The 14,404-nt window shown below is 32.3% G+C and overlaps 1 protein-coding gene and 1 long non-coding RNA gene across 2 annotated transcripts; one reads left to right on the forward strand and one right to left on the reverse strand.

Moving 5' to 3' along the window:
• The first annotated feature begins 2,430 nt into the window (after positions 1 to 2,430).
• Positions 2,431 to 4,439, forward strand: LOC145938025 (uncharacterized). Its single transcript, XR_014425670.1, has 3 exons — positions 2,431 to 2,551; positions 3,326 to 3,723; positions 3,811 to 4,439. It is a non-coding gene; the product is annotated as an uncharacterized LOC145938025 (long non-coding RNA).
• A 520-nt stretch (positions 4,440 to 4,959) lies between these two features.
• On the reverse strand, positions 4,960 to 6,345 carry LOC145938878 (uncharacterized). Its single transcript, XM_083042737.1, has 3 exons — positions 6,023 to 6,345; positions 5,687 to 5,834; positions 4,960 to 5,142 (listed from the first exon to the last, which is right to left on the reverse strand). Exons 1-3 carry the CDS (start codon positions 6,343 to 6,345, stop codon positions 4,960 to 4,962), a joined length of 654 nt encoding a protein of 217 aa, XP_082898863.1.
• Between the last annotated feature and the right edge of the window lie 8,059 nt (positions 6,346 to 14,404).

A 14,404-nucleotide genomic window follows, 5' to 3' on the forward strand; every position in this document is an offset into this window, starting at 1 on the left:
AAAGGAGGCTATATGGAGCCACGCGTAGGGTGTAGGTACGCAAATATTAAAAACAAACTTGTTGGAAAAACAAATTTATTGAATCTAAACGTTTCGGTCGTTTCTTTGGACCTTCTTCAGTAAATTTAATACAATAAATAATAATGGGGAATCTACATACTACCGCACGTAGCGCAAAAGCCGTGAGCCCCCCCTATCGATATCCCATTAGATAGACAAAGTGACATAATATGTCATGAGGTACTCAAAAGTGGACTATAATGACGAGTATAGTGAGGAATTTCCGAAAGGGGGCTCACTTTTACTCACACACTCATCCATCGCACGTTCACACGACCGTACGCGGACGCGCCCGACGCACGAGTGAAGAAGATATTCGTTCTGATGCTATTTATAAGGCGCCCTACCACGGTTCATAGCCTGTTATCGAAGTCAATGTCAAACAATGTGTGGAATTTATTTCTCCTTCTCTCTCTCTCTCCCTCTCCCTCTCTCTCCCCCCTCTCTCTCCCTTTCCCCCCTCCGTCTCTCTCCCTCTATCCCTGTCCCCCTTCCTCTCGCTTCCCCCCCCCCTTTTCTCTATCTCCTTCTCTCAAACATACGATGTATGGAGATTAATGTTACAAATGATTTATGGCTCTCTAAAGGAATTCGATAACAACTAAACGAAGACCGTCTTTCAAGAAATTTGAGGCATATTTGTCACAACAGATATATATGCTTGACTTAGACACTCTGTGTCTTCTTGTCGGTTTAGGCCATTTATCTGGCGCCTGATAAACAGCATCTCTGAAACAAGTCTCTTTCTTAGAAACGGTTCCTCATCCAAGATCTCAACGTTATCCCAATCAAATTCGTGGTTATTCAGCCTGTGATCCGTGATCACGGATTTTTGCGCGGTGTTTCTTTTTATGTGATTTCTGTGCTCCCTAATGCGTCTTCTCAACTGCCTGCTGGTCTGACCGACATAAGAGGCATTACAATTTTGACATGAAATTTTGTATACAACGTTATTATGCCAATCTTTCTGCAGTGTGTCTTTATGCACGCGGATAAACGAGCGTAACTTATTCAAACCTGTGTAGGACATTTTTACATCTAGATCACGGACCATATGGCTAAACCGCTCGGACCATTTGGGTATGTATGGGACATTAAAATATGCAACGCGAGCCGAATTAGTATCAGGTGTTCTGTTAGCGTCACCTGAATTATTATTTTTATTTCTCGCAAACAAAGTCCTAAGCCTTTCGTGAAATGTTTCAAAAATCAGTTGTAATGGATACCCATTATCACGTAACACCCCAATGACCAATTCGAGGTTCTTTTGGTGATATCTTGGATGTGATAACCAGAAAGCCCTATCTATTAGGCCAAATATTGTGCCTCTCTTGTGGCAGAGAGGGTGACAGGAGTAATAATTCAGATATCTTCCCGAAAATGTTGGTTTATGATACCAATCGAATTCAACGTATCCCCGGTTTAGAATGAATGTAACATTCAAAAAATCGAGTCTATTGCCCCCCTTTTCCAAAGTAAACTGTAATCTGTTATGACACGCGTTAAACTGTTTTAGTATCGCCTGGCTCGTCCCGGGAGGGACGGCCAACGCGATATCATCAACATAGCGTACGTAGATCGGGAGTTCAAAAGGAAGGTCTCCTATCACCCTGCTCTCCAAATCGCGCATGGTTAAATCGGCTACTATGGGAAAATTTCATCTAGATGATCATCTATATAATTTTATCTAGATAACAGCAAACAAGGTCTGTAGATGAACGACGGGAGGGGAAGGAAGGTCTTCACATGAGCCGCCATTTTGGGACCACGAAGTATGTGTGAGTGTGTGTCGTACGAGAAGAGTGAGTGTAGTGTATAGTAATGAAAGAAAGGTTGAATTAATAGCATCGCAAAATATTTAATAATGCCAAGCTGTTATGCGACAAATTGTCGCAATCGTGCAGAACACGGATTTCGTCTCTTCAGATTTCCTGCTGACCAAAAACGGAAGGAAATTTGGAGTGAACAATGTGATAAACAGCCAAAAAGAAATTCGAGGTTATGTGAGGTATTGAATCTGAGTAAATAATTTTGCTATACGATTGTTCAATTGTAAGAGTACAGAACTGTAAAAAATATTAAAAAATATTTATTTAATATCAATTTTAATTTTTTTTGTTATTGATATAATAGGTACTTTCCATTTACATCAGATAAATCTCACTTCTGTCTTTCTTCAACATTCATGTTAAAGTAAGACAGAAGTGAAATTTATCTTAGTTTTGATGTAAATGGAAAGTACCTATTAAGTTTTAAAATTGTATAGTCGAATATTTGGAGTATCCTTGGCAAATACAATAAATAAGCAATAAATATTTGTTGTCGTAGTTTCATTTTGATGATTCTCAGTTTGAAAATAAACGAGAGGATGGTCGACGTAAATTAAAACCAAATGCTATTCCTACAATTTTTATAAATGAAAGTATTAGTGAAGTTTTACAAGAAACTGAATCTTCTGCAGGTATTTTACCTGAAGAAAATGAAATTAATCGTAAGTGGCAAATATTATCATATCTTGATTAATTATTCAAGTCGCTAGTAGATAAATAATACGAGTTTAGAATAATCGACCCAACTAGCTTGAAAATGATTTCTTAATATTCACAACGTTTCGACCATGTGGTTGTGGTCCTTTTACGAGTAAATATACTGAAATTTTACATATATAAGATCCCCTCTGTCCCCCCTAAAGAAATGTAGAGAAACGTTGTGAATATTAAGAAATCATTTTCAAGCTAGTTGGGTCGATTATTCTAAACTCGTATTATTTATCTACTAGCGACTTGAATAATTAATCAAGATTTTGACACACTCCTGGACCTAGATATGGAGTATACACATCTATTATATATCGAGCCTTTATATTCTTAGTGTTTAATTCACGCCGGCGGAAAAAAGGCGTTATTTACAAATAGTTGTTTATCAAGGCAGAGAAAAGTATAGAGTCGAAGGGTCTGAATAGCTCAGATGGTGAGAGCAGTCGCCCGGCAAGCGAAAGGTCTCGGGTTCGATTCCCGATTCAGCGACTTTTGGATCTATATTTTTCTCGCCTACATTTCTTTAGGGGGGACAGAGGGGATCTTATATATGTAAAATTTCAGTACATTCACTCGTTAAAGGACCACAACCACATGGTCGAAACGTTGTGAATATTAAGAAATCATTTTCAAGCTAGTTGGATCGATTATTCTAAACTCGTATTATTATCATATCATTTCATTTTGTCATTTTAAACATTTTAATCATAATTTTTTTTCTTTTATAGACATAAATATTCAGCATAATAATGAACTTGTGAACGTTTCTGTAGATTCAGAAACTCAAACTGAAATATATAACAATGTTGCATTTAATACTGTACAATTTTCTGATGATAATGGATCAATCAGACAAGCCAACGAAATAAAGTATTTAAGAAAGGAATTAGCTGAAACAAAAAAACAAAATAATAACCTTACATTGAAACTTAAAAGAGAAAAACTGTTAAGATTAAAGTTAGAAAAACGCGTGAAAGCACATAAAATTTTAAAAAGAAGATATGCAACACTGTTAAAAAAATAGAAGAAATACCAATTCTGAAGGAATTTGGATCAGGGTTAATCAATCGACAAGCAAATTGGTCTCCACAGTGTTTGAAATTGGCTATGCAAATAAGATATAATGGTAATTAGTTTCTTTAGTAGTTGTTTATTTATTAATAATAATGACATTAAAAGATTTTCTTATGGCTTATTATTTTTTTGTTTTCAGTTGGATGGAAAGCATATTTATATTTGAAGAAGGATTTAAAATTACCATTGCCATCCTACTCCACTTTATGTAGATACATAACTTCCCAGATAGCAAGTTGTTCACAAGTTGCTGTCAATTTGCTTGAAATTGCTTTGATTAAGTTGTTTTCAATATTGAGGAAAGCGGCTTCCGATTTTGCCTATTAGATTGTCGATTGTTATTGCTATCGACAATTGTGAACAACTTGAGAGCAACAGTTGCTTTCTTAAAAACCGTTTGTATAAAAAGTTATTGGCAATCACAGAGCAACATGACGAAAACAGTTTTCGTCTAAAATCTTAATCCAATTAGTTGCTAGTAATCTGATGAATATTTTGAAGAAAACCGTTGCCATGAAAGAAAGCTTATTTGATAGGGTTTTGGTAGGTTATTAAAGATAGAGTTTTTGCAATACCGTCTTTCAGATACGGTGAACGCTAAAGTCATGTTATTGGGTAACTGCATGCGCAGTAGTTTTTTATTTTTCGACCCAATAATGTAACTTTAGCGTTTACCGTATCTGAAAGACGGTATTGTAAAATTCTCTTATATATATATAACATATAAAAACATTCATGACGATTGGAAATATATATATTTGATGACTATCAGTTTGTTATTTAGTATAATTTCGTTAAAACACTTGACAAAATTTTCATATAATAATAATAATATTATATATATATACGATAATATGTATATATATGTAAATTGTTTTATTTTTTTTATGAAATTGCCACCATCACTTATTATTTCTTAATCACATTTTATGTCACTCAATTTATATATATATCGGAATTATGATTCGCACTTAATATATATAAGCCTAAATATATATTTATTAACATATAATAACTTTAGACTTTATATAACTTTTACTTTATAACGTGTTACAAATATACGGTTATAAATGCATAAAATATAAATATTATCAATATATAAGTGATAGGCCTTAAGAGCCGAACGCGGATGTTGATGCGTATTCTAACGAAATTTAATTTTTCGCTGGAATTAAATTAATTGTGCACAGGGCACGAATTTGTACTACTTGGTATACTGCCAAGTCTTTTCTTGTATGGAATAATCTCATACTTGAGATTTTTATTCCATACATCCCCTTTAACCCCCCTAAAGAATTAGATGCGAAAGAAAAATATAGATCCGAAAGTCGCTGAATCGGGAATCGAACCCGAGACCTTTCGCTTGCCACCACGTCAATTGCCTGGCCACTTGCGTCGTTATGGCTTCCTTCATGTATTGATGCACGCTGTCTTTTAACGTTACACAGTTTAAAAACTTGAAGTAGTGTACCTATATATAAATACAAATTAATAAGCTTTATTAAAACTAATGTGAGATGCATATTTAAAATAGCGAACATATTCAAATAGGCGAAAGAGCCATACGCGAATGATAGTACAAAAATTTTTCATCGAAACTGAATAGTTGTACTCTCAAGGTATAATACAAACTTTTCTTGATACAATACCGAGAAAATAATTCACAATTTGAGAATTTAAAATAAAAATAAATTATTATAACAAAAGTAAAAAAGGTTAATGAACCAAGCTAATAATTATACTATTCTGATATAATTGTTAAATAATGATTCTGCAAACATTTCGATATGTCATCTTCAGTTCGATGATAAAGTCACGGTGAAAATAAACATGAAAATAAATATAATATACATGAAGATTGATTCGCACGATTCAACAATTTAAATTCTTTACGAAATTAATGTCGAGATGAAAAACGAATTCTGATTATATGTATACAAATAATTTTACAATATATATAATTAAAATATAAAGTTAATTTGTATACATTAAAAATGAATTAATTTAATACTTACGACTTCATCGTAAACGGCGTTGTCCTTTGTAAATATTTGTATTGTTTGTACTGTCGAAAATGGAAGGATTTGTGGTTTCATGGGAATTCTATTAATAACATAGGATTCGAGTTTTTGCTCTATTGAATCCAATCGTTCATTTGTTCTTCTGAAATTGATTTTAATTAGTAATATTATAAAACAGTATTAGTGTGAAAAGACCAGATGTAATATTAACGGTAATAATCTAATTGATTTGTTATTTATGTGTAATATTTCATATTTATCGAAACTTCTAAGTATATAAAATTATTATCTATCTTCAATATTAGTTTAATAAGAAAATATATAACGTACTGTATTGTATGTTGTAAATCGCGAAGTATTTCAATAACTTGCATTTCATTTTCTTCTCTTCTTTCTGCTAATGGTGCATTATTTTCCAATTGTATTTGCTGCATAATTTGAAATGGCTCATTATTAATTGGTGCTGTATTTCCCAATTCTTGGATTTGACTTGATTCTTCCAATAATGGATTTGCATTGACAAATGCAACAATTGAAAAAGATGGTTGTAAATTGTGTAGCAATTGCTTTTCATTCTCCAAGGATTGAATATTATGTGGTTGAGTAACTGTAATAGTTTCCGAAATTCCTTTATGTTGCATGTCATTCTTCATTAAATGTATGTTTCAGTCTTGAGTACCACGATAAAAACTGTTTTCATTAATACTGGATTGTTGCGATATACTTGTAGCATTATTCGTATTAAACGAATACGAATTATTAACAGCTTGCTGTTGCATATTTTTTGCAAAATTGTTCGTTGTGTTTTGTTCAGTATTATTAAAATTCTGTCCACTGAGAGGTATTGAATTATACGATACTTGATTATACTTTTGATTTTGATTATACGTTTCTTTGATTTGTGTGTTTAGAATTTTTATTGGATTTTGGTAGATCTCATCGGATATAATGCGCACCTTTGTAGCTGTCGATTTTGAATTCTTATTGAAATTTGAATTACATGACACATTTTCATCATTGATAATATTGCGGATATTCTGTAAAGTAGTTGAAACTTTTTTCTTTGTTTTTTCTTTATCAATATGTTTAGATTTTTTAGTTTTCACTTCTTCTTCGCTTGAAGTGATTTCGAATCGATGTGGCTTTTTCAGTAATCTTTTTGGACGATGTGTGGATCTGAAAACAGACAAGAATAATCTGAACGTTAATATTGTGAAGATGAACATAAAATATAAGTATGACTTTTATAACTATTTAAAAAATTATAAAAAATTCAACAATATCATTGTACTATTTTAACAAATTGTAACCGCAAGATTTATTATGCTAAAGATTAGAACAAGCAATGTATCGAGTTTTTACGAAAATAATGTTGGATATCAATAACGAGCATGCAGACAAAAAATCGTTTTACAAATCTGAAATGTACAATGTATAGCAATTATTTCAAAATTAATATACTTCAAAATTTTCGTATAGAAAGTCTAAAAAGATGGATTTTTTACACTATGAAAGATTTTTTACACATATATATATATAACAATACAAGAGTTTATATGTGCAGTTACAAACCTTCAAATATTTTAAGATTGATGTGATGTTTGATGTGATGTTACAATTTTTTTACGCATAAAATGTTAATCACTTTTGATAGCAAAGTTTTTATTATTATTACTTACTATAAATATATATTATACAGACTTTATATTAGTATGTCAACAATAATAAAATAAGTTGTTTTGTTTATTATTATTGCATTACTGCAATAATAAATTTGCCTTTTACTATCTTATCTCGTATTACTTTATTAGAAAAAGTAAAATAAGGCATTCTAAAACATTTAGCTTTGACATTTTTTAATGGAATAATATCATAATCATGAGCTAATTCAGAACATTTGTAAATACCGATTGAAGATGAGCTGATGCCAATACTGTTAAAATCTGCTAGTTGCAAAAATTTTGTGATGACAAGGAAATAATTATTTTCATATTGTAAAATATTTTTTACGCAACATATACTTGAGTCTAATAAAATACAACAATCGTCGCGTACACAAACACCAATTGTCATATCTGGAGTTTTTTAAAATTTGTATTGGTTATATGTTTTAGAATTATCGTCAGTAGAAGGTAAAGGACCTTGTTCATGTTTTTTCCACACTTTAATATAATTATTTTGAACAACAAATTTTTTTTTGCACTGTTCTTGCTCTGCACGTCTTGCAGCAATTTGTTGCAAGGAAAGATGTGGTTTTCTACACATTTTTCTAAAATAAACCATATTGCTTTCATATGGAAATGCTGAATAACTATCTAAAAAGCCAAATCGGAGTACATCTTCGACTAAATGTAAAATTCCATGTATATTGTATGATAAAAATGTTGGTCCATAAATGTCCTCACAAAGTAACACAAAATTTTTTATAGCTATTTCAGAAAAAACTAGATTTCTATTTGTATTATATACAGACGAAACAAGAATGCGCATGGAGTAATGAAAAAGTAAAAAATGATCATATATGTAATCCTTAATAATTCCTTTAAAACATACTATTCCAATATATAACATAATTTGACGCCATTGAGTGGCTTTAAATTGATCACAGTTAATAAGCGATTCAACACGGCGTGCAAATTCTCGTGGACAGTATTTTGACATAACTTTCAATCGGTTTGAAATAATTTGGATTTGAATTCCTGATAATTTTGTGTTTTTTGTATAATTCCCGCGTGTCCATGTCAAAATTAATTTTTTCATTACTCCCAGGCAACACAAATGCATATATTCGAAGACAACATCTTTAACCATATCAAAGGGTAAATGAGATAATGGACTTGAATATTTATGATGCTCCTTATTTATTTGTTGTATATACTCTTCATTTATGCATCGCCGATACTCAACGCCTCTAAGTACCGTACACCTGTCAATATTAAACCCGTTAACTGTACATTTTGAGCATGGGCTGAAAGAACAGTGATTTTTATGCCCTAAAATAAAGGCTCTAGCTGGCGCATCTGCGATAAAGCATCGTAATTTTATTGAGAATGTTTTATCTTTAAAGATGATACCACCCTCATTAAAAATTTCATGTAAATCTAAGTTACAATAATGGAAAAATTCTTCTGCACTGTTAGGTTTTTTTGGACCTTTATACACTCCTACAATTTCTGGAATACATTTTGGAATATTAGCAATTCTGCACTGAATTGGCCAAATATCATGTTTTCCACTTTTATGTAATTTTGCACCATCCGTACTAATGTCAATTTCGAGAACATCAAGAATTAATAAAAAATTTATCTGTTGAAGGATCCGGACTAAGCATTTTTTCATTCCAATATGTAAATATTCTCCTGGCACAATTTTATATAAAATTGGGCGAATTCGTGGTGTAAAGAGCAATGTTCGAATATCTTTAGGTAAAAATTTGAAGCAATTATGAATTCTTAGAACTGTTGAAAATGCTATTACCAAGAACGTGATTTGCATCAACTAGAATAGCTGCTAAATTCTCCCTAAAAATTACTTTATCATGTGTATTCATAATTTCAATTCTATCTAAATTATTTGTACATAAATTAGTACATTGTTTATTTGGAGAAAATTCTGCAATCGGAGCAAGAGTCTCTTGTGCAAAATAATTTACAATGCAGTCTTTAAAATTTTGAGATTCCATAATATTTTCATTAAAGTTTTCAAGCGAAGTGTTTACCGGATAAACCAAATGATTATCTATCAAAAGTGATTTTGTCACATCAACTGCTTTTTTTATAATTTATTTCTGACGAGCTAATCTTAATTTTTGTTGCCTTTTCGATACCATATGAAGAGGCTTGTAGTAGCGCGAATTGTTAGCTTCCAACTGGATTTGCTTCATTTTTGAATTATTAGATCCATATATATTTTTTACACTGCAAAAAAATTAAAATTTAAGTGGCTATATGTAATTAACACCTTGGTCTTCCAGGGAATATATATTATATACATAAATTGTTTTAAAATTTCATGCACTAAATGAAGCACATAATCTTTTATGCTGATATATTTTTTCTAGTAAAAGATATGTTGAATAAATAATAGAGACTGAGATATTTATTTTGAAATAGAATAACATGTGCAAAAAAATAATTTCCAAGTACAGAACTATTATTATTTATTGTAAAGCACATAGAATGCTTAAAAGTATTCATAGTAGTTATTATATATAATTGACTGTATTAGCTATAAAAATGTTTATATTTTTTATTATATTTACTATCAGATATTTAAATATATCAGAGAAAATATAAAAATGTAAATGAATCATTGGAAACTCACTTCGCTTATTGCAAACAATGTATGACAAAAAATATTGTTGCAATGAGAGATTATAGGTTAGGTTAGGTTAGGTTAGGTTACAAATTTTGCGAATGTATAAATAATATAATATGTTTATATATAATATGTTAATACTTACTGCATAGTATACTGCATGAATATCTTTGAAATATACTTTTTTCAAACGAATAACTACACTATTGTATATTTATATACGTCTTGCGTCTTTAACGTTTACATACAGTGATGCGCTGCAAGTGGGATTCCCAGCGGGAATTTGCGCATGCACACCGAACTGTGACGTCGCTTACGCATGCGCATGAAAGTTCCCGATAGGAAAAAATCCCACGGCAATGATAAAAAAGTGATAAAAAATAAAAAATCTACAATATAAACGTGAACTATAGATTTTTTGTCATTTTATGCGCATAAAATTTTTTAGTATATATTAATATTATTTATATAGCAGTACACATATTTCCATTCAATTGGCAGAAATATCAACTAAATATTTTACAAAAACCGTTTACAACAGATTGAGACAACTTTTATGGCAATAAGTACGCTACAGCATTTCCGCTTGTTTGCGGTAACTAGTGTAAGCAACTATTGTTCGTATAATGCCTTTATGTTAAGCTAAACAAAATTACTATTATCTCGATGATAGCAACATAATGACAACTGAATGAAAACTTGTGTCAAGCAACGATTTTCCTTCTTATGCCAAGGAACGCTTGGCTATCTGGGTCGATTAGATTTCAGCCCTGGCGTACTAAAAGATGTGATTTCTTTAATGAAAAAGAAAAAAGAAACTCACACATCTTCACATCAATCAGATTGTGTACTTTTGATGGATGAAATGGATATTTGCAAAACATTGGAATATGATGTCAGCACAAGTAATATAGAGCATTAAATAAAAATAGATTTTTTTTATTAAATAATTAAAGCTTATTGCCATAGCACTCACTGATCATGTGACAACATGACGGTTTGATTGTTTTTATACAGTCAGTTTAATATGAAAAATTTTGGGTAAATTGGGAAACAACCAACACATGATGAACATGATAAAGGACTTACAATTTCTAAAAACAACTGTAATTATAAAATAAGTATAACAAGTAATGTATAAAATTGAAACTAATATTAAAATCACTCTAAAGTGATTTTGTAATATTTGTAACGTCAATTAACTAAACTAACATGTTAAAGTAAATAAGTGCATGCATTCCGTTATTAACTTGTTGAAATTAATATTTATTTCATTTTATATATAAATTAAGCACTCATTTTTCAACTATAAACCGATATTTAAACTTTTTCTATTTAATTTACATTCTATCCTAATTTTGATATAAATTAAAAACATCTAGTTATAAAATTATATTCTAACCAATCTTATCTTTTAAAATAATTTGCATTTAATTCGATTTATTGATTAATATATAACTAAAAGACCTTTTGCCTTATTACTTTATTTATATTTAATACTAATATATCACTTTTTAAAATTTATTTTATATATAATTAAATATTTTAAATAACTAATACAATTATACTCAGACACACACAACTTTTATATTTCTATATATCTATATTAATAATGAATAATTTTATGTATAATTATTATATATCATTAATCATTTACTAATATTTATAATCATAAAATCATATATACATATATTTACTCTCCTTCATTTATTAATTTCTTAAATTTATTAAATATTTTTGTTTTCTCTGTGGCTTTAGGATCTTTCATTGGTCAAACAACATACAAAGAAGATATACAGACGTTAAGTTCAAATGTTATTGTTTTTATGCTAAGAGGATTAAATGAAAATTGGAAACAAGTTATTGCATGGCATCTTACAACGAAATCTTCAGATGAAAAGGTTATGTGTGATGTAATTTTAGAAATAATTGATGATTTAGAAAAAATAGGTTACAAAGTACATGGTCTTGTCTCAGATATGGGACCAAAAAACCAAGCTGTATGGCGAACATTAGGTATGAAAGTGGGCAAAGACAACAATACACCCTTCGTAACTCATCCTATACGATCGCATGAATCTTTATATATATTTCCAGATGTTCCTCACTTATTGAAAAATTTACGGTCAACTCTAATGAATAATCTTATTATAAAAGTAGCTTTAACGATTGTGCAATCTAAAGGATTACCTTGTAATGAAGTTCGGTTTCGATATCTTGAGCAATTAGAAGTCAAAGACGTTATCAATTAAAACTTGCGCCAAATATCACTGTAGATATCTTGAAACCTTCGAATTTCAATAAAATGAATGTTGCAGCTACAGCTCATATATTTAGTGAGAGAACAGCAGCTGCTTTAGAAACTTTAGTGCAATTACAAATTATGGAACAAGATGCGTTAACTACAGCTTGGTTTTTAAGAACAGTCAGATCCTGGTTTAATGTTATGAATGGTAGATATCAAAATAATGCAATTACAGTAGGAAATAAACAGAAAAAATTATCAATTATTGATGATTTTTTATATTTCATTGAGCACATTGTAATTGGAGGGGCATGGAAGCCAGTTCAAACTGGTATCAAAATATCAGTTTTAAATTCAATATGCCTTATAGATAAACTTTTTAAAGATGATTATTATTATTTTTTTACTTCTCGCTTAAACCAAGATGCTTTGGAAAACTTATTTTCCACATTGCGAAGACATGGAAATGTTAACCCAACACCTTTACAAGTAAAAAGATGTCTTCGTCTCATTACTCTGTGTCAATTTATTGATACTAGTAGGGATACTATGAGAGTTCTAACCCATGGGGCTCCGAGGGGGGCGCGGGGCGGGGGGGGGTTCTCCGGAGCGAAGGGGTATGACGTCACGCGGGGCGGGGGGATCTTGTAGGCGAGGGGGATGACGTCACGCGGGGCGGGGGCGCTTATCGCTGTGCGAGAGACGCTTATCGCGTATTGTTTTTCATAAACAAAACAGCGTATTGTATTACTTTGAATTATCTAACATGTTTTATTATAAACAAAACACCGCAAAGTGAGCGCCGACATTCGGCCACCCTCGCGATACCTCCCCCACCCCTCCCCCATAAGGCGACGCAGTACTTCCGCCCTCCCCCTCCCCTGCCCATATGTGACGTTTCTTCCTCATTGGAAGAATTCTTTTGTGATAATTTTGCCGGCATTCGGCCGCCCTCGCGGTACCTCCCCCTCCCGTCCACCATCTGAGGGGATCTTGGGAGGTCGCGCTTATCGCAATGAACACGTCGGGACGTGTTTTTTTTCGCGGTAAAAGACCGTGTTGCATTACGCGCCGATATTCGGCAGCCTTTGCGGAACCTTTCCCCTCCCCCTAAGCGGAATTCTTTCTCATTGTTTAGGGAGCGCCGATTTCTTTGCGAACATCTCTCTCGCGTGCGCCTCTCGCGTTATCTCTTTCTCACATGTGCCTCTTATTCTCTCATAAACGCCTCACGCTCTTTCTTCTAAGCGCTCTCGCGCTATCCCTTTCTCGCGTGCACCTCTCGCGCTATCTCTGGTGGTCCTTAGCATCGCGTTCCCCTTCCCCTCTCTCGCTCTCTCATAAAACGCCTCGCGCTATCTCTTCTAAGCGCTCTCGCGATCCTTAAAATTTTATATACTCATATATTCTTATCTTTATATTCATTTATATTTTTAAAAATTTTATATCCATTTTATATTATAATTTTATATCCATTTTATATTCACATTTATATATTCACATTTATACATTTATATACATTTATATTCTTTTAAACACACACACACACACAAACACATACACATACACAAATGTATAATACACATTTATTCATAATTAAAAATAATTGATATTAAATTAATATATTCATTTTAAAAATTCCTGTTCTTTTCCCTCACTGCGTCATCTCTCGCGTGCGCCTCTCGCTCTCTTTCTCTCGCGTGCGCCTCTCGCTCTCTTTCTCTCGCGTTCACCTCGCGCTCTCTCTTTCTCTCCTAAGCGCTATCTCTCTAGCAGTCTCTAGCCTCGCGATCCCTAGCCTCTCAGTCCCTAGCCTCTCGGTCCCTAGCCTCGCGATCCCTAGCCTCTCGGTCCCTAGCCTCGCGATCCCTAGCCTCGCGATCCCTAGCCTCGCGATCCCCCTTCCCCGCATGACGTCATCCCCCGCAAGGACCAAGCAATTATTGAGGAGCTATACGTATAAGAGCTGGGACTGCTTATGGGTGGGAGAAAGATGGAGATTGGAAATGCGTGCAAAGAAATTACATCATAATTTAAACTTAAAAACTCTTTTATTCTTTTACATATTTTTTTCTTACATATTTTTTTCCTACATATTATGAACTAAAAACTAAAGCTGCCAGCTCACAATCGATGAGCTGATGCTTGTT

Source organism: Prenolepis imparis, unplaced genomic scaffold (assembly GCF_030444845.1).
Source record: "Prenolepis imparis isolate NDT839.2.m4 unplaced genomic scaffold, iyPreImpa1.0 SCAF_1, whole genome shotgun sequence".
In the NCBI taxonomy this organism is placed as follows: Eukaryota; Metazoa; Arthropoda; class Insecta; order Hymenoptera; family Formicidae; genus Prenolepis; species Prenolepis imparis.

What these genes read in the sequence shown, in the direction of transcription:
- LOC145938878 (XM_083042737.1), bottom strand. Translation starts at nt 6,345, where the DNA reads ATGAAGAATGACATGCAACATAAAGGAATTTCGGAAACTATTACAGTT. An exon ending in GATTTACAACATACAATACA is followed by an intron (nt 5,835 to 6,022) that starts GTACGTTATATA and finishes AATCAATTTCAG; the next exon opens with AAGAACAAATGAACGATTGG. An exon ending in ACGCCGTTTACGATGAAGTC is followed by an intron (nt 5,143 to 5,686) that starts GTAAGTATTAAA and finishes ATTTATATATAG; the next exon opens with GTACACTACTTCAAGTTTTT.